Below are 25,277 nucleotides of genomic sequence, written 5' to 3' on the forward strand. Positions count from 1 at the left end.
ACTGGAAGAACCAAAGATCAGAAGTGCTACATCCCAAAGAAAGATTCAGAGACTGGAACTCTGTTATAGGCAGAACAGAGAAGTTCACTCTGTCCCTGGTCTGTGAACTCCCAAGAACATTTCCTTACAAAATTCTTACCATACCGAGGGAAAGGCCTTGGGAGTTCAAGATCCACAGGTACAGAGAAGGGGCCACTCTGTACAACAAAAGAAGTCACCATGTGGTGATTTTACCTTCGGTTGATCTTGACTTGGAATATCCATACTGTGATCTTGTGCGAGAGCGAGAGTCTGAGCAGCATCTGGATAGCAAGTAAAACAAAAGGAAAACCTTCCCTGGTAATAACCGTTCTTTCCACAGAAAAAAAGGACCTTAGCAAACAACCCTGCAGCCAGGTTCGGTCCCTGTAGCTGTGCGCCACATTGGCTGGACAAGGCTCTCATTTGCAAGAAGGTACAAAACAAAACTGATAAAAATGCTAAAGACTAAAGCAGGCCCTGTTCAAAATAATACTAAAGTATAATCTTGGGAAAAGTAAAAAATGATTGAAAATGTTCTCCGTGCAAGCTTTCAAAGTATTACAAGAAATATGCTCCGAAAGTATTTTTACAATTTTCTGTATTATTAAAATTGCTTAAAAAGCAACAAAAAGGCTGGTTTTTAAAATTTATATTTTTTAAGTATCAAATCATTAAGTCGGGCATAGTAGCACATGCTTATAATTCCAGCCCATGGGAAGATGAGGCAGGAGGATCACCATGAGTTCCAGGCCAGCCTGGGCTACATAGTGAGTTCAAGGCCAACCTGAGCTACACAGAAAAACAAAAACATTGTTGAATTATAAAATGTAAAAATCTGATTTTTCTCTCACTTGCTTCACAAAACAGTAACATCTTCAAGCCAACCTACATTTTTAAGTGTTAATCATGATTTTATGACCTAAAATTCCCATCATCTTAACACTGACTAAAGTTTTTAAGAAGTCTAACTTCGAACATTTTCTAAGCAGAAAGACAAAGCAGGTGCGAGGCCAATAAAAGTAAAGAAACAACCTGAGACAAATTTTTAGATATTACATTAGACAAACAGAAAAATGCATTTCAAGGACTTAGAAACTTCAAGCAGAGAGCAAATAAAAATCTGGCTCTAGCCAGGGATTTAGCTCAGTGGTGTAAGCGCCTGCTTGGCAGGTGCATGGTTGTGAGTTCAACCCCTGGTACCAAAAAAAAAAACAAAAAAACAAAACAAAACTTGGCTCTAGAAAAGAACAAGCTACAGCAATTTAATGACCTACACCATTCATTATATGTATATGTAACTGAAATGCACACAAAATAATTCTGTTGTGGACTAGGTTCCTCAGCCACTACCAGGTCCAAGAAGAAAACATTTATGACAAAATTAACTTAATCTATTAAAGACTGTCAGAGAATACCCAGATTCTACAACCAATCTGACAACTCAGCTGTTTTGCACAAAGCAAACATGTGCAAGATTTCCACAAAGAACATTGTTTCTAGAAGTACTTTTTTAGCTAAGTGGAAATACTGAGAAGTTCAAAATCAGTATTTTCTGATCACAGTGGTATTTAACATGCAATGCCAAAGAAGCAGTTCTTTAATAAAGCAATTGTATTCTTGTCAAAAAGCTTTATTACCTTCTAATTAGAAGCAAAAAGACTATCTAGGAAAGCTACTAAGTAAAAAGAAACCTTTTTTTTTTTCTTTAAATATTTGCTGAGTGGACCCAGGACCTTAGCACTGAGCTACCTCGCAGTCGTTTTATTTTGAGACCATGTTCTCATTAAGCCACTAAGTTGCCCAGGTGAGGCTTGAACCTGAGATCCTCCTGCCTCAGTCTCCCAAAGTACGAGGATAAGTGTGACACCACCATGCTCAGCTGTTTAAAAAATATATATATATGTATATAATACACATACACACACACATATATATATATTTATATATATATAAATACCAAGCTTGTTATAGCTATTTCATCTTATTAGTACACATGGAGAACTTTATAGAGCAATGTTTTAGAAACAACTTCACTAGAATAATGACATTATCTTCAACTATTAACACTAAAGTTTAAGCATTTGCAGATGTAAATCATATGAAAAGCACTTTTTATTTTCCTTTCAAATGATGCAAAACACATGTGAACTAAATTATGAAAATCAGAGATCAGCTGTAAGCACCAATCCAAGGGCAAGTAAGAGCAGACAATCAACAAAAATTACTTGGGCAGTGTCCTGGTTTTAGTATTGTAATGTTGCCATGGGGCATCAGGATTATATTTCTGCAATCTTTTTTTTTTTTTAAAGTCTCAAGTTTATTCTTTTTTTTTTTTTTTTAAATCAGTACCAGGGATCAAACTCACGACCATGCGCTTACAAGGCAGGAGCTTATGCCGCTGAGCTAAATCCCCAGCCCTTTTTTTTTTTTTTTTGATAGCAGGGATCAAACTCATGACCCCAAGCTTGCCAGGCAGGCACTGTGCCACTGAGCTATATCACCAGTTTTTGCAAATTTTAAGTCCAAATCTTTTCAAAATAGTAAATTAAACAATAGAAACATTTGAAAGACTTAATGTTCAGAGAAAAAAAACATCCAAAACAATGAGAAGAGGGCAATTTCTGTTACAGTAAGAGTTAAGGGGACATCAACATGTGGCACAGTGGGCAGAGCGAGGCCTGGCTGGTCAGAACTCTCCACTCTACCTCTCACCGGTGGCATCTGATATTGGGCAAATCAGTTACACTATTAAAAACAAAGTTTCTTCATCTCTTGCCCTCCTCACAGGATTTTTGTGAGGATGAACTGTTTATTACAGAAGTGCTTTTTATAATATATGACATGTTAAATTCTGCAAAGAAAGGACAAGAAAGAAAATGGGAGTGAAAAGCTGAGAATTATATCTATTCCAGATACTCAGAAAACAGATCAACTAGAAAACAAATTTTCCCTGGTACCGATAAAAATGAAAAAGACAAAAAAAAAAAAACAAATTTTACTGTAAGTAATCAGTCCTTATAAAATTTTCCATATACTTCAGGCTACCAGAAACTATCCCAGGAAAGCCATATTATTTCACAAATGACTAAATTTCAATAAACCTACCATAGTAGCTACAAGGCTTTTCCCTCGCAAATAGAAATTCACAGCTGCATAGAGTAGGTAAAATAAGCAAATGGCTCAATGAACTAAGTAGGCTTCAAGTTAATGTAAGTCTGGGGACTGGGGATAGGCTCCATTGCTAGCAACGAATCCTCAAGAAGTCAGTTAAAAAAAAAAGTCAGTAAAAGTTCAAAACCATGTTTCACTATGAGAACAAAATCTACCTAAAAGCATAAATCTTTATTTGGAATGATTTCTTTTTCACCTACTTCAATAAACACAGCCAATTTAAAAAGATTACATATCCTTTCTTCAAAGAACAATGTTCCCTACAATCTAAAGCTAAGGAAAGAGCTTTGTGGAAGGGGGAGGGGCGTCATTATGTGAAAATGAGAGAGTCAGGAGCTGCATGTCAGTTTTGTCTAGTTCTTCACCCATCTCCACCATACCACCAACTTGGAGACAGACTCCAAAGCAGCCATTTTCCTATAACCAGCTAATAAGCTAAAAGGGCAGAAATTAAAAGGTTTAGAGTCAAGCAAAGGTTTAAAGAAATTAACATTCAGATTAGGCGAAAGGTTCTGGAGGAAGCTTTGTAACAGCTGGATCAGACTTAAGAGCACTTGAGCCCACAGAATCTTAACCAACCAAAAGCGGGAGGGAGAGGCAGACCTTATATGACTCAGACTTGATGCAATACAAGTACAAATCACCACCTACGAAAATCTCTTGGCAAAGAAATCTAAACTTGAATCTATTCAAGCACTACCAGTTTACCAAAATTAGAGAAGATAAAGAAGTTAAATAATTATGAAGATATAATCTGCCAACTCAACGTGAGAAATTCTCCAGGACAAATGATCTACTTCTTCCATAAATGAAGGACATGACAACAAAAGCAGTATCTATACCACAGTGGAGTGACTGTAATTAGTAATTTATTGTATATCTCAAATTATCTCAGAGGGTTTTGAATATTTCCATCACAAAGAAATAATAAATCTTCAGAATGACAAAAATGCAAATTACCCTGATTTGATCATTATTTATACTGTATTCTATAATCCACGACTATGAGCAATTATGTGTGCTTTTTTAAAAAAGAAGTTTTGTTACTGAATGAAGGTGTTAAATTAAACCAAACCAAACACACATACACATTCACATAAAAAAGAGGATTAAATTTTAAAGATCAAAGACACTTAGCAGATCAATCGAATGCAACATGTGTGGACAAGTCAGACTAATTTGAACAAGTCAAAAATAAGTTTTTTCTTTTTAAAAAATTTCTAAAACACCCGGGGAAAATAAAATCATACATTGGCTTATCAAAGAGAATTAATGGGAATTATCAATATTGCGTGTTATTAACTGAATACATTTAGGATGCTATATTTATGTCCGAAGGAAAAAGTCCTTGTATGTTAGACTTTTAAAAGTTATTACTAGATGAAGCAAATAGGACATTAACAACCGCTAGGTCTAGAAGGCCTAGCATCTTTCTGTGCTCAGCAGGTGTGAAATTTTTCAGTGAAAAGCTGAATGCCACCCACGATGCCCTCAGGATAGGCAATGCATGTGCCCCAGTCACAGCAGACAGCACGTCCTCCCTAAGCCCCTCTTTGCTTTCCCATCACTTGCTCTCCCGCTTGAATTCAAAGCTATGATACAGACGGAAGAGATATGTGACATACCTGTAGCAGCAGTGGCTAAAGTAACAAGATTCTTTCTTAGCATATCATAGAGAGGGCTGTTAAAGAAACAAAATAAAAATTAAGTCCAAAAAAAAAAAAAAAAACTCCAAAGGGTATTCTGAAGATATTAGAGGTTTTCTACTAAGAAATGTCTTCTGGCATGCTATCCCTCAACTTTATTAGAGCAACAGAGTTCTCTTTCCGTATTTTTTTTTTTCAATACTGAAGATACAACCCCCACAGGTGCTTTCACTGGGCCACATTTCTAGTTCTTTGAAATATAATAAGACAAAGTCTTATTAAATTACCCAAATTGACCTCAAACTTGCAATCCTCTTCTCTCAGCCATCAGTAGTCGGGATTACAGATAATACGACACCACATTCTCAACTCGAATATTTGGAGAATTGTCTCACTATGTAGTTCAGGCTAACCTTGAACTCACTAGGTAGCCCAGGCTGGCCTTGAACTTACAGTGATCCACTCACCTCAGCCTCCTGAGTGCTGGGATCATTGGCATGTGCCACTAAACCCAACTCAAAACATTTAATTCTTTAAACATTAAGACGTGAATGCCCAGACACTTGTGGCTACTTTGGCACATTAAAGAGCTTTTCAATATACACAATACATTTCATTATTAACAGTAATCTAAGCAGGGAAGATTTACTCCTTCCTTCTAGGAATAGAGTATAAGTGGAAGAGACTCTTTAACAGTGTAAAACAAATGAGCTGAGAAGAAAGCAGTTACTAAGCTAGAGAAAGAACAAATACTGGCTCCTCAAATACTAACTAGTTTGTCTAAAATAATTAATAACCACACACCCATGCAACTAGATAAAGTCATGCTTAGGTCAGACTAGCATACTATGTATTTGGGCAGGGGGTATTTGGTTTTTTGGAGACTATATCTCATTACAGACCTCAGGCTAGCCTTGAATTCACTATGTAGGGCCTCACACTCTCAGTGACCTTCCTGCCTCATCCTCCTGAGTGCTAGGATCACAGGCAACACCATACCTGGTTTCTACTGTTATTCTTACTACGCTCAGCATCAACCTCAAACAGCCATGCAGTTCATTTTTTTCTCCAAACAACTACTTCACAAAACCCTCACCTAGCAACATTAAGCTCCCTCCTTACCTAGACTTTCACCTATGATATTCAATCTAAAGCAATCCTTAAACTAACCCTTTTTAATGGAATCAGTCCTTCAGCTTGCAGATCAAATACCACTTTCTCAAAGTCCTCTCATCCTAAATTGCCACACACTACTGATTCATGTGCCTCTTGTATTGGTGATCACAGTGTATTGGTACCATGTAGTAGCAAGATTATCTGACTGAGAAAGAGCATCTACTGTTTCACAATTCATAAAACCAGACTGTCTGCTCACTACTGTATTCTCAGTGCTTCATGACTACCCTAATTGATGTAGGGCCTTATTTGCTCACTAAAGGAACCGTAATAAGTCATTAAAAACACAGAGAATAAGTGGGTAGGTAAAAGCACTCAGAGATACACAATCTGTCCTTTTTACCTTGGCTCTTTCACGGAGAAGCTCTGACGTCCTAATAGTTCTCCCAAAAGATCTCCACCACAATACACCATATGCTGCTCCCGAGGATCATAAAGCTGCTTCACCATTATATACTGGCCAAGATAGTGCATTACCTATGAGGGAGTGAAATTCCGTGAAACACCTATCTGTCCAACAGCTACCAGTTGATTACAAGGAAATAACTAAGGTAGATTGCTAGAGAGAGACACCACACACAAAAATGTCAGAGCAGGTAACCTGCTCTGAAGGGTGCATAGGAAGGGTCACACAACAATCACTAGGTGACCCACATTCATTATCTTTCTGGCCATCAACAGACCCTACTTTTTAGCCCAGACAAGATGTGACAATGAAAAAAAGTGATTAATTTACGTAATATCCCCTTAAAATTGTTCTTAACAGTTCAAATGAAGGAGTCTGTTCTATTACCAGAAGTAATAAACTTTTTAAATTTACCTGGGCCAAAAAAATATTTTCCAAATCCAGGGACACATAACCAGGTTTTTGATATATATCCATTTTATTTCTTTTTGGCAAATGTACAAAGGTTAATAAGCCATCAGCACTGTATGTGCACAAAAGAGAATGTAGACATTCAATAAATACTTAGTCTATTTAGTCTTTACTATAGAATTCACAAAATGTAAGGAACACAGGTAAGTTCACAATTCAAAACTTTAAAATGTACCTGAAGTTTTCATATAACCTCTATTATGTCACCCAGGTTAGTTCCTTTTGCCAATACACTTAGCTAAATTTCATAAGATTAATCAAATTTATTGAAAAGAAATGTTTTTCAAAAGCTAGCAGACTAAAGTAATTTTCTTACTTAATGATTAAGTTTTTGTCACAGAATACACAAAAACAGACCAAAATAGTTAATCTTTATCATTAGGTTCCAACTTCTAAGGAATTATTAAATACTTTGTACAGAATTTTTCTAAAAGGGTTCCCATTATACTTACTGTAATTCCAAATACTGAATACAGTTATCCAAGCTGTTTTCCAGTTTTCCTCACAATCCAAAAAGCTGTATTTGCAATCCCACTGAGACATTACTGGACTCCAACAAGTTAATTTTGATCTACCACTTCCAATGCAACCCATGGCAAAGGTAGAGACACCAAGATATATTCCCAGTTAAGGCAGCCAAGGGGTCCTGAGTCCAGTCCCCATGAGGATGCGTGGACAAAGGCCCTGTTTCTAGGCCTCTCCCAGAATTTATCCTGTGAAGGAGGATTGCTCAGGGATGAGTGACAGTGAGGATGGTGGGAATTATATGAGTAACTTAAGCTGGCTAGCCAGGTAGGGAGAAGAGCATCTCTGCAAAACACAGAGATAAATATGCAGAAGGGTCAATTTGCATAATCCAATTAAGGTAGGAACAGAATTGTTTTAGGAGGCTGTTGCTTTGGTTTCTGATCTGTAAATCTTGTGCTCTGGAGAGTCATAGCTTCTTTACTTTGAGGCTCCTACCCAGTTGACATTCCCGGAGCTATTAGCTCTTAACATCCCGACGTGCTCATATCTTTTACAAAGAACACTATGCAGGAAACAGGAGACTGCCTAATGGCTTTAGACATTACACACCAGTACCTCAGTACCTCAGTACTCAGTACCTAGCCTTATTTCAATGCTTAGAGCCAATTGAAGAGAGAAGGAAATACCATAGCCAGCTCTCTACAGATCAGTATAAGGAAATAAGTCTCCAAATAATCAAAGCTGCAGTCTTTGTTTTGCATGCAAGGGGAGTCACTGGAGTTGTCTTCCACAATACTGACAGTGATACTCCTAGTCATACCGTTAAACAAATTCTGGTATTCATGACTTAGCCCAGCTCTCAGATCTGATCAGCTAGGAAAACTAAGATGGAAAAAAAAGCACAACCTTGAAGAAACAGGAGGAAATTCTTTGTTGCCATCCAACTTCCAGAAAAAAATAAGTCAGCTCCAAGTATTTAAAATAGAATCTTCTAAAATACTAGTCTAAATTTGTATATAATACTATTTCATTGTATCATACTGCTTCAATGTAGATAACCATATTTTTTTTAAATATCAAGAAATTCTTTTAGAATTCTAAAAATAAAAACCTACTCGCCCTGTAAGCATAGATAAAATTCTACTCTGCAAATGAAAGGATTGTCACAATTCATTCTAACAACTTTAAGAGTAGTTTAAATCCATACTTTAATAACAGTTGATGTAAGTCTTATGTACAGGGGCTGGGGATTTAGCTCAGCAGCATAAGCGCCTGCCTTGCAAGCAGGCAGTTGTGAGTTCGATCCCTGGTACCGATAAAAACAAAAAAGACCAAAAAAAAAAAAGTCTTATGTACAGCATTAGAATTTTAGAGATACAGTCCAAAATAATATACTTGACAAGTAGGAGGCTGGCCCTTCTTTCCCTCCTTTCAGGCTGAAGTCCCCTTTCCCCCTTCACCCTTCTCATTTCCTCTACCATCCCATGATCTTCAATAAATGTAGCTACTTACTATAAAAAGGAGAGTGGGGCACTGAGGATATCGTTCAGCAGTATAGCACGTGCCTACCACACACAAACCCCTGGGTTCCATCTCTAGTATCTCAAAAAAAAGAGACAGGTGTGGGTATTTTTTAAAAAGAAAAAAAAATGCCTCCAGATTTACCTTCTTGAGAGGCATAATGCTTTGGAAATATAGCAGTACCATTAGGTATGGAGCTTTTCATTTAATAGAAAAAAGAAACTTGGTAATTCTGTTTCCTCTGTTCATGAAGGACTCACTATCCACCCCACTAAATGCAAAGGGTTCCCAAAAATTAACATTTTAATATTGGATCTTTTCTACTTAAGGAATGGATTAAAAAAAAAGAACGAACGAAAGAAAAAACTTCAGAAGCTAAATAAGCTATTTAAATGCATAAGAATTTAAAATAACTTACAGTGTTCAGAATAGTATTTGACATATTTATAATGAAATACCACCGTATCAAATTCTGGCCTGGCTGAGTATCTTGTAAATCGGTGTCCCTTTTAAACTGCACATGGTTTAACTCTGAGATAAATGAATTCACGGTTAATCTTATACGACACTCAAAAGGAAGTCTAAAAGAAATATGAAGTTCAATTTAGCATGATGGTCTTCAAAACAGAGTGAGGTTGCCCCATAAAACCATAGCTATAGAACTGATTTTAGAACTAAGTATTCTTTCAATTCTACTTCTCAACTGTTCTTAAAACTGAGAATTTCTTTGATGTCTTACCTCTTTAACGGTGAACATTTCACCTTGTGCACCTGCTGCCTGCAATATCTTCAAAAGCGGAAGTTTTGGTCGTACCTGACAGAAAGGTAGAAAATAATCTGTTTACTTTACAATTCGATTTGTTTCTAAAGCCTTAAGGAACAAAGAAAATTTCCTTAAATCGTTTTTAAAAATCCTAGGAAATAAATCAGTTGATAATGCACAATTTTCCAATGTATACCACTGATGATCAGATTATGTGTACTATAACTAAGGATGATCAGATTACTTGCTGCTTTCTAATAAATCACATTTATAGTAACAGCAGACATACTTACAAGGATGGCTACATTTTGTTTTTTTAAAGAAAGTAAGTGTTGCCTGGGATTGGTGGCACATACCTATCTATAATTCCAGCACTCTGAGAGGCTAAGATAGAAGGAGCTAAAGTTTGAGCCCAGTCTGGGCAACTTAGTGACTTAGTGAAGTCCTGTCTCAAAATTAAAAATAAAAAGGACTGGAAATGTAGCTCAGTGTAAAGGCCTTAGATTCAGTCTAAAAACTGAAACAGAAGGACAGAAGGAGGATGGAAGGAAGGAAACGAAAAGAAAAAGAAAGTAAGTTTTGAATGAGGATGAAGAAAAACTGGAACCTTTGCACACTCCTGGTGGAAATGTAAAATGATGTGAAAAACAGTTTGGTAGTTCTCATAAAGTGAACACGATATAACACTCAAAGCTGTATATGAAAAAAACCGAAAGTGAGGACTAAACTACATATCGGTACAGCAATGTTTTTTTATTTTGTTTGTCTTTTTTATCTGTACCGGGGATCGAACTCACGACTGCCTGCTTGCAAAGCAGGCGCTTATGCCGCTGAGCTAAATCCCCAGCCCCTGGTACAGCAATGTTTATAGCAGCATTATTCCTAAACAGCCCAAAAGATAGATGCAACCAAAATGTCCCCATCAGTGAACGGATAAACAAAATGTGGTTTTATATATATATATATATATATATATATATATATATATATATATATATATCCTTGCTATATATTGACTCTGATTGTGCAGTCTGTGGAATTTTTAGCCATATGACTTGTGGTGCTTTTATTCTATTTTCAGACATTTATATTAAAAAAGTACTACAAGTCAAGAAAAACCAAAACAGAAAACGGGGGGATCCATTTATTGCCCCACCCTATAACCAGTTACTAATCTGAATTATTTCATCATATTTATTATATACTTGATATATTATTGGCACTCATTCATATACCTGTTTTTTTGTTTTGTTTTGTCTTTGTCTTTTTATCGGTACCGGGGATCGAACTCACGACTGCCTGCTTGCAAGGCAGGCGCTTGTGCCGCTGAGCTAAATCCCCAGCCCCCATACCTTTGTTTTTTAAAATTTTTTTATTTTAAAGAAATTAAGACAAAAGAGGACATAACAAAGCAGATCAGAATATAAGCAACACAATATCTCACAAGACAACCCATAATTAACAGTAGCTACCATAATGTCTCTCTTTGAAATAGTTGAGCATAACTTCATATACAATAGTATCAAACATAACAGAATAGTATAAACCATTCAAGAGAATGAAAGTATTACAGGGCATTCAGAACCAAATAACAGAAAACAAACAATGGCTACTATATTATCTCATTTTCCATAGAAAATTTGATTATACTATCATACATAATAAAATCCAGTAAGATACAATATGATAGAACCAATGGAAATAGAAGAACAAAAGCATGGTAGAATTTCAAAGCAAGATGATATTAAATCAACACTGGCTATTATAACATCTTGTTTTCTTCAAAATAGCTGTTAATACCATCACAGATAATAAAATCAAACAAATCAGGACAAAACCATCCCAACTAATGAATGAAAACGTTATAAGGCTTCAAAGCAATGTAATGGGGAATCATGATTACCATAAAATGTTATGTACTCAACACTTCTTATACCAGGGAGACTATACAGTATTTATAACAAATGAGTTTCATTTATTTCGCTTATGAGTATGATCTCAAGTTGTATCCATTTATTTACAAATATCTCAATGTGATACCTTTGTATCTTGCATTTTTAAATTTCCTCATGTTTCTCAGAATACAGACATTCCTCATTAAACAACCAAGCTCCAGTCTGGTGACTAGATTATTGCTGAACTGGTCACTAACTGAAGAATTGTATTTAGTATGCATATTACAACAGTCAGAACAAAGAAATGGTCAAGGTAATCTCCAACTTGATGAATGCTTTTATTTGTGTAACTCTTACATGAAGTACTGTAAAATATAACAGACCATAAAACTATATATATGAAGAGTATGATCAGCAAAAATCAGTAGTTCTATACCATAGAAGAAGCTACCATAAAGCTGTACTACCACTCACATTCCTGTGTCCTAAGCTTAGAGCAGAGGGTCACAATTCTTCACAGTCATTAAACAGGTAGGCAGGTGAAGAATGAGTACAAAATGTACCAGTCATATATATATTGTTATTAACTGCTTACCTAGACTAGAGGATGGCAAACTACAGCCTGTCCCATATTTGTTGGAACATAGCCATGCCCACTTATTTACACATTGCCTATGACTGTTTTCATGCTACAAACAGTGTTGAGAAGTTATACAGACACAGTACAGCTTGCAAAGCCTAAAAAATTTCCTTTCTGGCCCCATACAGAAAGGTTGCTGACTCCTGCCCTAAACTTTAAAGTGGTTCAAATTCCAGCTACTAAAAGTAGTTCTTAGCCCGGCATTGGTGGCACACGCCTGTAACCCAGCACTCGGGAGGGCTGAGACTGAAGAGTCTGAGGCCAACTTGGGCTACCAAGTAAATTCAAGGCCATCCTAACTTCACAGTGAAACCCTGTCTCAACAAGACAAAAACAAACAAATAAATAAATGTAATTCTTACACTATTTTTGTGCATATAATTTTTTGTGTTTTGAACCTGGAATATAGAACAAAAGTGGAGTAACTGGATCTGGTTAATAACAACATTCTTTTTTTTTTTTTGTCTTTTTCCTTTTTATCAGTACCAGGGATCAAACTCACGACTGCCTGCTTGCAAGGCAGGCGCTTATGCCGCTGAGCTAAATCCCCAGCCCCAATAACACCATTCTTAAGGCTGACACTATCAGAATATTCTCTAATATTCCAACTGGGATATAAAAAGGAGAGACAAGATAAGAATGAGAAGGAAAACCAGGTGAAATGGTGCACAACTATAATCCCAGCAGTCAAAGAGGCTGAGGCAAGAGGATCCTGAATTCAAATCCACCTTGTCTCAAAATACAAAATTCTACAAAGTGCTGTGGATAGATAGTCCAGCGACTAGGCCTTGGGTTTATTCCCTAGTATCACTACCAAAGAAAAAAAAGAAGAGTGGAAAAAAGACCGAGTACTCTGTAGTAGCACTTCTCTGGTTCCTGTTAATTCAGACTTGTAAGCTTATAGTCTGGATAAACATACTTTAAATTTTGATATAAAGCCAACCAAAACAGGAAATTAATAGTGACACAAACCAGGCACGGTGGTGCACACCTTTAATTCCAGCCCTCTGGAGGCTGATGTAAGAGGATCACTATGAGTTCAAGGTCAACCTGGACTACACAATGAGTTCAAAGCTAACGGGAACTATGTAATGAGACTGTGCCTCAAAACAAAAACAAAATGCAACAAACAACAACCAAAAAAAGAAAATGGTAAGTGCAACAGGAAAACAAAATGCAAGAAATCTTTTACTTTCACTAAGGATAAAAAATGGGACGGCCATAAATTCTCCAAGTGTACATAAAATGCTATCCAAAGTTTGCTGTGGTGGCCAAAGGCACTGGAGCATTGAACAAGGAAAGAAATGTCAGTTTCAACAACAAGCTAGCAATGGCAGCAAAGAATGAAGAGACAGTTCTTTGTGTGAGACAAGAAAAGGACGTGGGACTCGAATGTGTCCTTGCATAACCCTACATACAACTATAGTTAAACATTCTGTACATCAGAAAGGTCTAGAAAAATTATGCTATATTTCTGAACAATAAAAATTCTCTTATCTGGGAAACTTTTCCTCTTCAGAAAAACTTAAGGAATGGGACCTTAAAGTTTAAGCCCATGTCTAACATAAAAGACGAGGCAAGCTAATGAGCCTTAGATACAATTCTTGGGAAGTTTACACATCATCCTATATATTCCAGGAGAATAAATCCATCAGTAAATCTATGAAGGAGTAATGTAGAATTAGACTCTACAACCACAAAACACCAGCAAATTTGAATGACCTTGTAATTTTCAGGATCTCCACTGTCCTGTTATGACTGAGGCAAGCAAAGAGGTACAAATACTGTACCACAGTCTGGAGCCCGTCCTCTTAGATCTTAGCACCCAGAAGGCAGATGGGCTGGAATTCTAGTAATCCCACACAGCTCACTACACGCAATACAAACCTGGCTGGCAGCTCCCACCATTTCTGAACACCTAAGATGAGTGTCCATCCAGATATCCTCAGGAGTCCAGGAGAGACCATGGCTGCCACCGTAACCCAGACTCACAATCCAGCCAGGGTTAGCTTAGGATTGCTGCACTCTTCTATGCTGGCAATGCCATGTGTCCATAATGTACAATTTTGGTTTTTGAATTTTATATGGTCAAACTTTTTTTCCATATCTTCAGTCTCCTTCATTCTAAAGTTTATAAGTGTTCCATATATATAGTACAATACAAAATAGTATGTATCTTGTTTTTACATTTAAATCTTTAAAATCTGGGATTTGGTTTTATACAAAGTCCTCAACCCACCCCTGACCTGTGGCACTGAGCTATATTCCCTGCTCTTTTTAGAATTCTTAGACAGAAGCCCAGTGTGGCTGCATATATCTACATTCCCAGCATGAAGCAGAAGGATCACCACAAGTTTGAGGACAGCCTGGACTACACAGTGAGTTCAAGGTCAGCCTGAACTACATAGCAAGACCACACCTCAAACACTCAAAAATAAAAAATAAGATGACATAAAATGTTGAGGCAGGGTCTTGTTAAATCACCCAGGGAGAGCTCAAACTCACTCTTCTTGCCTCACCCTTTCAGAGTGCTAGGATTACAGGGACTCACCATCATGTGAATTTATATATTCAATTTTTAAAGACTGATTTTTAAGAAAATAATGTCATACGGCTGGGGATTTAGCTCAGGGGCATAAGCACTTGCCTTACAAGCCGGCAATCGTGAGTTCAATCCCTGGTACCGGAAAAAAAATAGAAAATAACGTACAACAAAATGAAAAAGACAGAAAATAAATTCACATAACCTGGCCCCAAACTTTCTGCTACCCACATCTAACCTAAAACACTGTCAATTTTCCGAATTATCATTTTGAGCAATCTACAATCTCCATATATTTTCTCAAAAAGCAATTCAAATTTATGAGCACTGCTGTTTAACCATTTCGCAACTGTAATATTTTTAAAAATAACTACTTCTAATCTATGTAAGTTCTAGTCAATGATTTCAGTTACATGCCTCAATTCAATTTCTTAAAAACTTATAAAGAAAAACAAGAATGACCACTAATGATCTACCTGATTGATTCGCTCTGAAGAGATCCTGCAAGCACTCTCAGATGTCGAACACTGGGCAGAGGAGGAATATGATGTCATTTTGGCAGTGAAGACACTTCAGTCTGGTGATAAAACTAAAAGAAAAACAATACATACATATATATATATATATATATATACACACACACACACACACACACACATAAAATCACTTCTAAATAGACAACTGTCTTTTAACATTTACAAACAAAGCCAGCAAAGAGAAAAAAAAGCAAAAACAAAAACCCTGTGACACATGCATCACGGACTCTACACCCATGCTGAAATTCTCCGTACCTTTGATCACTCTGAAGAAAAAATGGCAAAAAATCCTACACGGCTTAAATTAAGTAAGAACCATCTACTCCTTCCTCAGGTGAAACCTGAAACAGCAACAGGTCTGGGCATGCTCCAACCTCACACTGATGTGAATGAGTAAACTGTTCCAGCTGAAAGTCTCATTTACATCTTACTATTTCCCAGGGGCTACTAATCAGATAGTATCAGTTATCTCCTCCTTTGGGTGGCGCTCAAGAGCACCTCTGCAAAGACCAGCGGAATTCTAAAAATGAGGACAGTCTCCATAAGCACTTAAGGAAAACCTCTGCGGGGCAACTTGTTGGAACTTGTCTCTACAGAGCACTGCAGAAAAGTGCATTTTCCAATACCAGTTCATGTGGCTTTTCAAAGTAACAAATCTAAAAAACAAGGCTACCAGAGGCCTACAAAATGGCATTAATCCAAGACAGACATGTATCATTAGGGAAAAGACACAGCATGAACTGAAATAAAGCTCAAATGTTTTCACTATTTTTTTTCCTAAAACACATAAACAGAAGGAAAATAAAATTTTCAAGTAACTTGAGTTTGTCTTTAAGCCTTTTTCTAAGAAACAGGTGAAATTCAACTACCGGTCATGAAAATGTGACTTAAACCACATCTGGGGAAGGGTGATGGGCGCCTAGAAAAACACACACACTGAAGCTAACAAGATCCCTTACTCTTGTGAGACTTAGCTACAACGAAGTATATAAATTCCTCTGTACCTCATCAGTTTCCCTTGCTACAAAACAGGAAGTCGAACAGATCTAAGCACAGCTTTAGAGTGGTTTTTGTTTACTTTTTGTTTTGAGATAGGGTCCCACTATGCAGTTGACGCTGACCATTTTGTACACCAAGCTCCCCTCAAAATCAGAGGTCCTCCTGTCTCAGCCACCAGAGTGCTATGGTTAGGAGGTACACCCACATACCCTGTTAAAACTGACGTTTAAATGGCATTTCAAACTGTACAAAAATTAATCTAGTTCTTAAACCTACCAGTCCTGTAGTCTACCAGTCTGTGAACAGCAACTCCATCCTAGCTGCTCAAGTCAGTAACACTGAAGCCATCAATCATTAACACATCTTACATTCCAGTCTATAAATAAATTCTTAAATTTTACCTTCCAGAAGACATCCAAAATCCAGAAGACATCCAAAATATAACCACTTTTCACTACTTCCACTATTACTGCACATCTTTTTTTTCCTCTCTTGTAAATTAGCTCAGGCCCCTATGCTAACCAATCACTGTCATTGGCCTGCCTGCCTTCTCCTCCCCTTTCTTTCTTTCTGGAGGCAAGGGTCTTGCTTAGTGCTTAGTTGTCTCAACCATCTAGCCTCAAATTTGAGACCTTCCTGCCTCACCCTCCTAAATAACTGAGATTACAGGAGTATGCCAATAACACTCAGCAGATCTCAGAGAACATAAAAACAAACTCAGTTTCTCCAAAAATCTTACCCAATAATCAACACAGAAAACTTCCATCTATGATCACCTAGAAGTATGAGAAACCAATTCTGCAGGGGACATGAGTTGATTTTTTTTGGACACAGGGTCTTGCTATGGAGCAGTTCAGGCTGGCACTGAACTACATAGAGACCAGGATGGCCTCAAACTCATGGTGATCCTCTTGCCTCAGCCTCCTGAGTGCTGGGATTACAGCTGTGCACCACTAGGCCTGGGTGTATTATAATTGTACCTGGAGACAGCACCTGATCCCACAGGTTCTGGCTTTCTCAAGACTCTCCTCCACTTCCAACAGCAATGGCTGTGCTTTTGGACTAATTAGTCATAAATTCTGGACCTACTCAGGTTTGATGAATCCACTAGACTCAAGAGAACCTAGGGAAACATGTTTATAGTTTACTACAGAATAACAATGCACACCAGATGAAAAGCTTCTCCTTGGTGTGAAGTTTCCAAGCTCTTTGTGGGCAAATCATGCTGGGGACAAAGCTCCGGGACATTCATTCAGCAGGCCTGACTGGCATTCGATCAACTTATCAGGTCCCATCCCTTCCCAACACCCCCCCACACACACACACACAGTGTGGAGGTTGGGGCTACAAACACCACCACTAATTCACTAATTCCGCCCTGAATTTCCTGGCAAGCAGGCCCCTCCCCTCCCAACTGCCTAGGGGCTGCCAGTCAAAATAACCATTAGCATACAAAAGGCAGCACTTTGGAGATTCCAAGGGTTCAGTAACTTTTTTGTTTTTTTTTTTCTTTTCTTTCTTTTTTTTTTTTTTTTGTAACTTTGAGATTGGGTTTTAGAAAGGCTAAATTGCTCAGGCTGAACTCAAACTTGGACTCCTCCAGTCTTAGCCTCCCAGAGTGCTAAGATTACAGTCACATGCTCAGGTGTGACCATCTACTTTTAAAAATGCAAGTCCCAAATCTCAGTATTTCCTATCACCTTTCTTGCTTTTTCATCATCCTTACCAAACAATACACTACACATTTTGAATTACTATGTTAAAAAAAAAAAAGGAAAAAAAGTGCAAAGTAGGTTGAGGTTTTTTATCTCCCTCTTCATCAAAAAATGCCAGTGTTGGTGTAACAGATCATTTAAATTTCATACTCAGGTTTGTTTGCTTGCTATTGACCGGACCAACCAAGTATTTATCTTAGTACAAAGGAAAAAGGATTTATTCTCCAAATTCTCTGAGAATTTATTCTCTGAGGAGTTGGAGAAACTTATTTGCCTCAAAACGCCATCTTACACGTACAGATGTGTTACAGTCTTCATAGCACAAAATAGTCTGAAGAGAACAGAATGAAACCCTAGACTTGTCCAGGCTTGCTCCATTCCTTCCCCCAGGGAACACCGCCCCCTCTTGCCTAAGGGAGTGAAACTGACTTGACCTCCGTGCAAGCAGGCAGACTCCATCCACTTAAGAGTCTGGCAGATGGGTCAGAGTGGCTGTTTATGCTCTATGTGTGGAAGACAACTCCAGCGTCTCCCCTTGAATGCAAAACAAAGACTGCAACTTTGATTATTTGGAGACTTATTTCCTTATATTGATATATAGAGCTGGCTATGGTATTTCCTTCTCTCTTCAATTGGCTCTAAGCATTGCAAATAAGGCTAGCTGAAGTACTGGTATGTAATCTCTAAAGCCTACAGTCTCCTATTTCCTGCATAGTGCTCTCTGTAAAGATATGAGCACATCAGGATGTTAGAGCTAATAGCTCCAGGAAATGTCAACTGGGTAGGAGCCTCAAAGTAAAGAAGCTATGACTCTACAGGACACAAGAGTTTGCAGATCAGAAACCAAAGCAACAGCCTCCTAAAACAATTCTGTTCCTACCTTAATTGGATTATGCAAATTGACCCTTCTGCATATTTATCTCTGCATTTTGCAGAGATGCTTTTCTCCCTACCTGGCTAGCCAGCTTAAGTTACTCACATAATTCCTGCCATCTCACTGTCACTCATCCCTGAGCAATCCTCCTTCACAAGATAAATTCTGGGAGAGGCCTAGAAACAGGGCCTTTGTCCACGCATCCTCATGGGGACTGGACTCAGGACCCCTTGGCTGCCTTAACTGGGAATATATCTTAGTGTCTTTACTTTCGCTGTGGGTTGCATTGGAGATGGTAGATTGAAATTAACTTGCTGGGATTCCAACAAAGTCTCAATGGGACAGTAAATATAAATTTTTGGATTGTGAGGAAGACTACAAAAGGGATTATAATACTTGGATGACAGTACACAATATTTGGGATTATAATACAGGCCTGAGGATGTTAGGAGAAGTAAACTGTCCCTAAAGAAAAGAACAATCTATCCAAGTTTCCTTTTGCAGGGCCAGTTATATTAACATGCACAAGGCCCTGGGTTCATGCTACAGCACCACAGAAATACACATCTGTTTGTGTGTACATGTTATACATATATAATGTATATACTCCTAGCACCTAAAGCTGGCAACTTTAGGGCAACATGGCACAACAAAATGCTGGATAGTAGCATCAAAAGTAATAAGGGCAAATAGAAGTAAAAAGGATCAAGATGCATTATGTATGCCTTATCTCCAGGCTAAGCGCACACTATTTGCTATATATCACAAGCATATACTAACACAAAGGGGAGAGAAAACAGTGAAATATTATTAATGGTCTGGATGGTTTTCAAAAATGGCCCCTAATGAACCACATCATCTCACTGGCCTGCAACTTGAGTTCATCAGTGGGACACACTAAGTGACAGACAGTGCACCAATTCCAGTCCAGTAGCTTTATTTTTTTGGTGCCTTCATTTACTATTTTTAACTTTTTTTTTTCTTTTTTGGTATTGAGAATCAACTCAAGACCCTGTGCTTGCCACACAGGAACCTGTGCCACTGAGTTATATCCCCAGTCCGATTTATAACTTTCATATATATATACACATACATACATATATATATACACACACACATATATATATACATACATACACATATATATACATACACACACACACACACACACACACACATATATATATATATATATATATTTTTTTTTTTTTTTTTTTTTTGGTCTTTTTTCCTTTTTATTGGTACCAGGGATCGAACTCATGACCGCCTCCTCGCAAGGCAGGCACTTATGCCGCTGAGCTAAATCCCCAGCCCCTATATATATTTTTTAAAACAGGGTTTCACTATGTAGTTCAGGATAGTCTTCAACTAACTTATGTAACCCAGGTTGGTCTCAAACTCTAGGTAATTCTCCTGCCTCAGCCTCCTGAGTAGTAGCATTACAGGCATGAGCTTTGAGGCTTTCAAAGATCCCTGAAATCTAGCTACCTTATTGGAGACCACAAAGACAGGCTACATGGAGACGGAAAGGCCCAGTCATACCTGAACCAGGACTTGCAGCCATGCCCTTCAAAGAACCACACATCTTCCAGCCTGATCTGATGCCACCTAAAACTGCAGGTACTTGACAGACCAACCACTCAGGAGTGTCCAACTCAGCCTGACAACAAGAGAACCCTAAGAAATAAAATGATTGTTTCAACTCCCTAAACTTTGGGGATGCTGCCAGGTGTCGTAGCTGAAGCACTTAGAAGGCTGAGGCAGGAGGATGGCCAACAGTTTAAAGCGAGTCTGGGCAACATAGCAAATTACATAGCAAGACCCTCTCTCAAAAAAACAAAACAAGGGGCTGGGGATTTAGCTCAGCGGCATAAGCATCTGCCTTGCAAGCAGGCAGTCGTGAGTTCGATCCCTGGTACTGATAAAAACGAAAAAGACAAAAAAAATAAATAAACTAACTAACTAGGGGATGACTTAGTATTGAATAATCAAAACAAATAGCAAAGACTTGAATTTACTATACACAGGTACCCCTTAGCAATATTTTTCTATTACATGTGAAAAAAAAACAGAAGTAGCACCAGGTAAGGTGGTAGGTACATGCCTGTGATCCCAGCACCTGGAAGCTGAGGCCAGCCTGGACTACACAGTGAGCTCAAGACACCCTGAACTACACCCACAGCAAGACTCTGCCTCAAAAAAATTAAAAATTTAAAAAAATAAAACTTTTACCCTTTATTCTGTACGTAACGTCACTGTTCACACACAGAAGGCCTTTTTGTTGGGGGGGGGGTGATACTAGGACTGAACCCAGGCCTTCACACTGAGCTACACCTGAGCCCTTATTTGAGACAGGGTCTATGTTGCTACATTACCCAAGCTAAGTTCAAACATGAGATCCTCACGATTACAGGCCTGTGCTACTACCACACTAGACTTACAACAGCACGTTTTTACTCCATTATCTCTAATAACTTAGTAAGTACCCACAAAGTAGGAACTGACTATGACCTACATTTAATGGTACTATCCCTATCCCATTCCCCTGCGTCTCTGTAACAATTATCTTAAGCTTTTATTTCTTTGGTTTCTTTCTTACACACTTTACTAAATCAAAATGGATTCCTGAAAGGTACATACTTTTTAGTGGCTGTTTCACCAAAAAAAAAAAAAAAGAGGCAGTAATGTTATATGTAAGTTGTGGTTACTGTTTCACTAATTCTGTCACTTTAACTCATTTAAATTTTCTTTTCATAATGGTAAACTGTTTATAACAAAACTCACCATTCTGACACTTTTTAAAGATACAATTCAGTGTCATTAAGTATATTCCCAATACTATATAACCATCACCAGTTATCTATATCCAGAACTCTTTCACTAGCCTAATTGAAATTCTTTACCCATTACAATAATTCGTTTGTCTCTTCTCCAGCACCTAGATCACCAGCCTATCTCTAGCAATTTGCCTGCCCTCAATACCTCATATTCACACCCTGTTTCTGGCTTCACTTGTTTTCATGATTTAGTTCATTGTTTACTCATTCTGACTTCTGTATTGTATCGCATGTGAAACACATGTTTCTAGGCTTTTACTATTATGAATAATGCTATTAATATTACAAGTAATCACTTACTTCCCAAGGTTTTATATTTATCTATGCAGCATTCCATTACAACAAGATGAGAAGGATCTACTAAGATTCTTAAACTTGAGGCTGGGGATTTAGCTCAGTGGCATAAGCACCTGCCTTGCAAGCGAGCGGTTGTGAGTTGCAATTCCCTGTACGGGGGTGGGGGGGGGATTCTTAAACTTTTAGGCTATTTAAATCCTTTAGTTTGGAGGGTTTTTTCCTCCCCTTATTTCCTATTTTATTTTCATAAGAATAACCACCTGGGGGGCTGGGGATTTAGCTCAGCGGCATAAGCGCCTGCCTTGCAAGCAGGCAGTCATGAGTTCGATCCCCGGTACCGGTAAAAACGAAAAAGACCAAAAAAAAGAATAACCACCTGGGCAATTTATTGAATATGCTTTCTTTACTGACTAGCAGTCACCTCTGACACGCATCAGATTTTCCACACATACATCAGGGCTTCACTTCTCTGTTCTATATTAATGCAACTGTGGACACTATATCCTCTAAGAAGTCTGGCTATCTGGTAGAACAAGTTGTTCTTTTCCTATTCCTTTTTTTTTTTTTTGGTACCGGGGATCGAACTCACGACCTCACACTTGCCAGGCAGGCGATTAAGCCACTGAGCTAAATCCCGGGCTCCTATTCCTTTTTACAAAGGACTTGTTATCCTTAGCCCCTTAACTGTTCCATACAAATTTTACTGTTATGTTTCAGAACTATCCCTGGTTAAGATCTTGAATGAAATTACAATGTACTGCTAATTCACATACATGCTCCTTTATTAAGGACATTTATTATCGCCTAATAAATTTTTATAATTTTCCCTTTAAAGGCTTAGCATTATGCATATTGTTTCTAAAAGTTCAAGTTCTGGTTTGGCAGATACAAAAGACAACAAATGAAATTTCACTGATCTTATATCCAGTGATCTCAGTAAACTCAAGTAATTATTTCTAATTTGTAATCTTTCAAGATTCTCTGTATTAAATGATGTTACCATATATGAATAGTGAAAATTCACTCCTTTTCCAGTTCAAGACTGGGTCTGTACTGCTCACATTGGCCTTGCACTTGCCCCAGCTGGCCCAGAATGTGCAGTTCTCTGTTTCTTCACCTCCCAAGAGCAGCTGGGACAAGTGCTCCATTCCTTTGCAACTCTCATGTCTCTCTGATCTCTTGCTTATTATTAGTGCTTAGAACAATCCACACTGGGTTGAATGGACACATCAAGCATCTCTGTCTCTGACTTTAAACAGAATGATTGCTCTCCATCCCTCCCTTCCCTTCCTGCTAGGTTAGAACCCCAGGCACGCTGAGTACTAAGCACACCTCTCTAACACTGTTTCCTCTATTTTTCACAGTTATTCATTAGTCTTGAATGGTTCTTCCTCTTCTCCCCTAAGAATACATTATGAAAAGTAAATTACAAAACACTTTTGCTGCATACTTCAAGAAGTTAGGGGGGCTGAGGATTTAGCTCAGCGGCATAAACTCCTGCCTTGCAAGTGTGCAGTTGTGAGTTCGATCCCTGGTACCAATAAAAAAAAAAAAAAAAAAAAAAAGTTAGGGAATGGGGACACAGCTCTGCAATGTAACACTTGCCAAGCATGTGAAAGGTCCTGGGTTCCATCCCTAGCACAAGAAAAAGGAAAAAAAAAAACTTTTGAGACAGGGTCTCACTATTCTAAGTCAGGTTGACCTTGAACTTACTACATAGCCCAGACTGGCCTCAAACTCAGCAATCCTCCTGCCTCAGCCTCCGGAGTGCTGGAATTACAGGTATGTGCTAGCATGCCTGGCTCCCTAGCACAATAAATCTGAAAAAAAAGAAAAAAACCTAAGAAACCTTAATGTTTCACCAGAGATTATAAATGTTTGAGTGATTTGATTTTTAAATATGCTGTGTACATTCAAACTATCACGTGGTACAATTACGTATCAGTTTAAAAATTAAATATAAAAAAATTTAAATCATAAAATGCCTTTCTTGCAGCTATTATCTTTCTCTTTTGTGAGAAAGAGGGTTTCCCTATGCTGACCAAGCTAGTTGACAAGCTCCCGAGTTCAAGTGCCCCTCCCATCCAGCTTTAGTATTGGTATAGTTTGCACCACTGCTCCTGGCTTGAGGTATTGTCTTTTTGTCTATTTATGTGATATCTAAATTCCATCTATGGATTTCCTAATATTAAATCCCTGTACATCTAAGATAAGCTCAGCTTGATTTTTAAATACTACCTCTATTCTTGTCCTGGCATTATTGGCAATTGAACCAGGGAGTACTAAGCTACACCCCCAACCTTTTTCATTCTTATTGAGACAGGGTTTCAGGAAGTTTCCCCAGCTGTCCTTAACTGCCCCCCAAACAGCTAGGACTGACTACACAAGTGTGCCATCACACTCAGCTCTGTACTATCCTGGTTTTACACTGTCTTGAATTTGCTAGTATTTTGTTTTGTAAAATCTGCATTAATACAAAGAGTCTCTTAAGTTGCCACTGTCACCTGGGGTCTAGTATGGATGTCAGTATTACAAGTAGTCCTTATTTTCCTGTCTTTTTAAAAATTCTACAAAACAAAGATTCCTGGTCTTCAAAGGATTAAAAAGCCTTCACTTGTAAAATGTATAACCCATGCCAGGCTTGGTGATATATACCTGCAACCCTAGCTCTCTGGAAAGTTTGGGGCAGAAGAGTTGCAGATTTAAGCCCAGCCTGAACAATTTCGTAAGACCATCTCAAAATAAAAATTTTAAAAATGGCTAGGGATGTGGCTCAGTATGAAAGCCCTGGATTCAATCTCAAGTACCAAAAAACCCCTTGTAATCATAAAAATTTATAACCCAGTATTTTCTGTGGGAAGATTTTAAATCACTGCTTTGTGATGGTTAATCGAGTTTTTATCTTCCATTATTTAGTGTACAAATGCATCTTCCTTTGCATTCATAATTCACTTTTTTAAAACCAATCTTGTTAAAGGCTGTCCACTTTTCCTCTTTAAAAAAACAACTTTTTAGGGGCTGGGGATTTAGCTCAGCGGCATAAGCGCCTGCCTTGCAAGCAGGCAGTCGTGAGTTCGATCCCTGGTACCGATAAAAACAAAAACGAAAAAAAAAAAAAGACCAAAAAAAAAAAAAAAAAAACAACTTTTTACCTTATATTTTTACTGTTCCTTTCCAATATGCACTTACTCTTTTTATCACCTTCTCCTTCTCTTTTTATCACCTTTCTCAATTTACTCTGATTTCCTGATTTAAGTTACTCATTCCTTCTCTGAATATTTAAGGTTACAAGCTATTCA

The 25,277-nt window shown here is 37.9% G+C and overlaps 1 protein-coding gene across 4 annotated transcripts in view; it reads right to left on the reverse strand.

Moving 5' to 3' along the window:
- The window catches only part of Mdm4 (MDM4 regulator of p53), a 49,957-nt gene that overhangs the window by 15,983 nt on the left and 8,697 nt on the right, over positions 1-25,277 (reverse strand). For 2 of the 4 annotated variants that reach the window (XM_013157967.3, XM_005005889.4), the window contains exons 2-6: positions 15,197-15,309; positions 9,620-9,694; positions 6,358-6,491; positions 4,818-4,873; positions 235-302 (exon numbers count right to left, since the gene is read on the reverse strand). In XM_013157967.3, the coding sequence (XP_013013421.2) occupies positions 235-302; positions 4,818-4,873; positions 6,358-6,491; positions 9,620-9,694; positions 15,197-15,274 (411 nt within the window). In that variant the 5' untranslated portion in view covers positions 15,275-15,309. The remainder of the gene's footprint in view (positions 1-234; positions 303-4,817; positions 4,874-6,357; positions 6,492-9,619; positions 9,695-15,196; positions 15,310-25,277) is intronic. The other 2 variants (XR_010044499.1, XM_023567243.2) reach the window with 2 other exon arrangements.

Source organism: Cavia porcellus, unplaced genomic scaffold (genome assembly GCF_034190915.1).
Source record: "Cavia porcellus strain 051 isolate PalLab524CR breed Dunkin Hartley unplaced genomic scaffold, mCavPor4.1 scaffold_29, whole genome shotgun sequence".
Classification (NCBI taxonomy): Eukaryota; Metazoa; Chordata; class Mammalia; order Rodentia; family Caviidae; genus Cavia; species Cavia porcellus.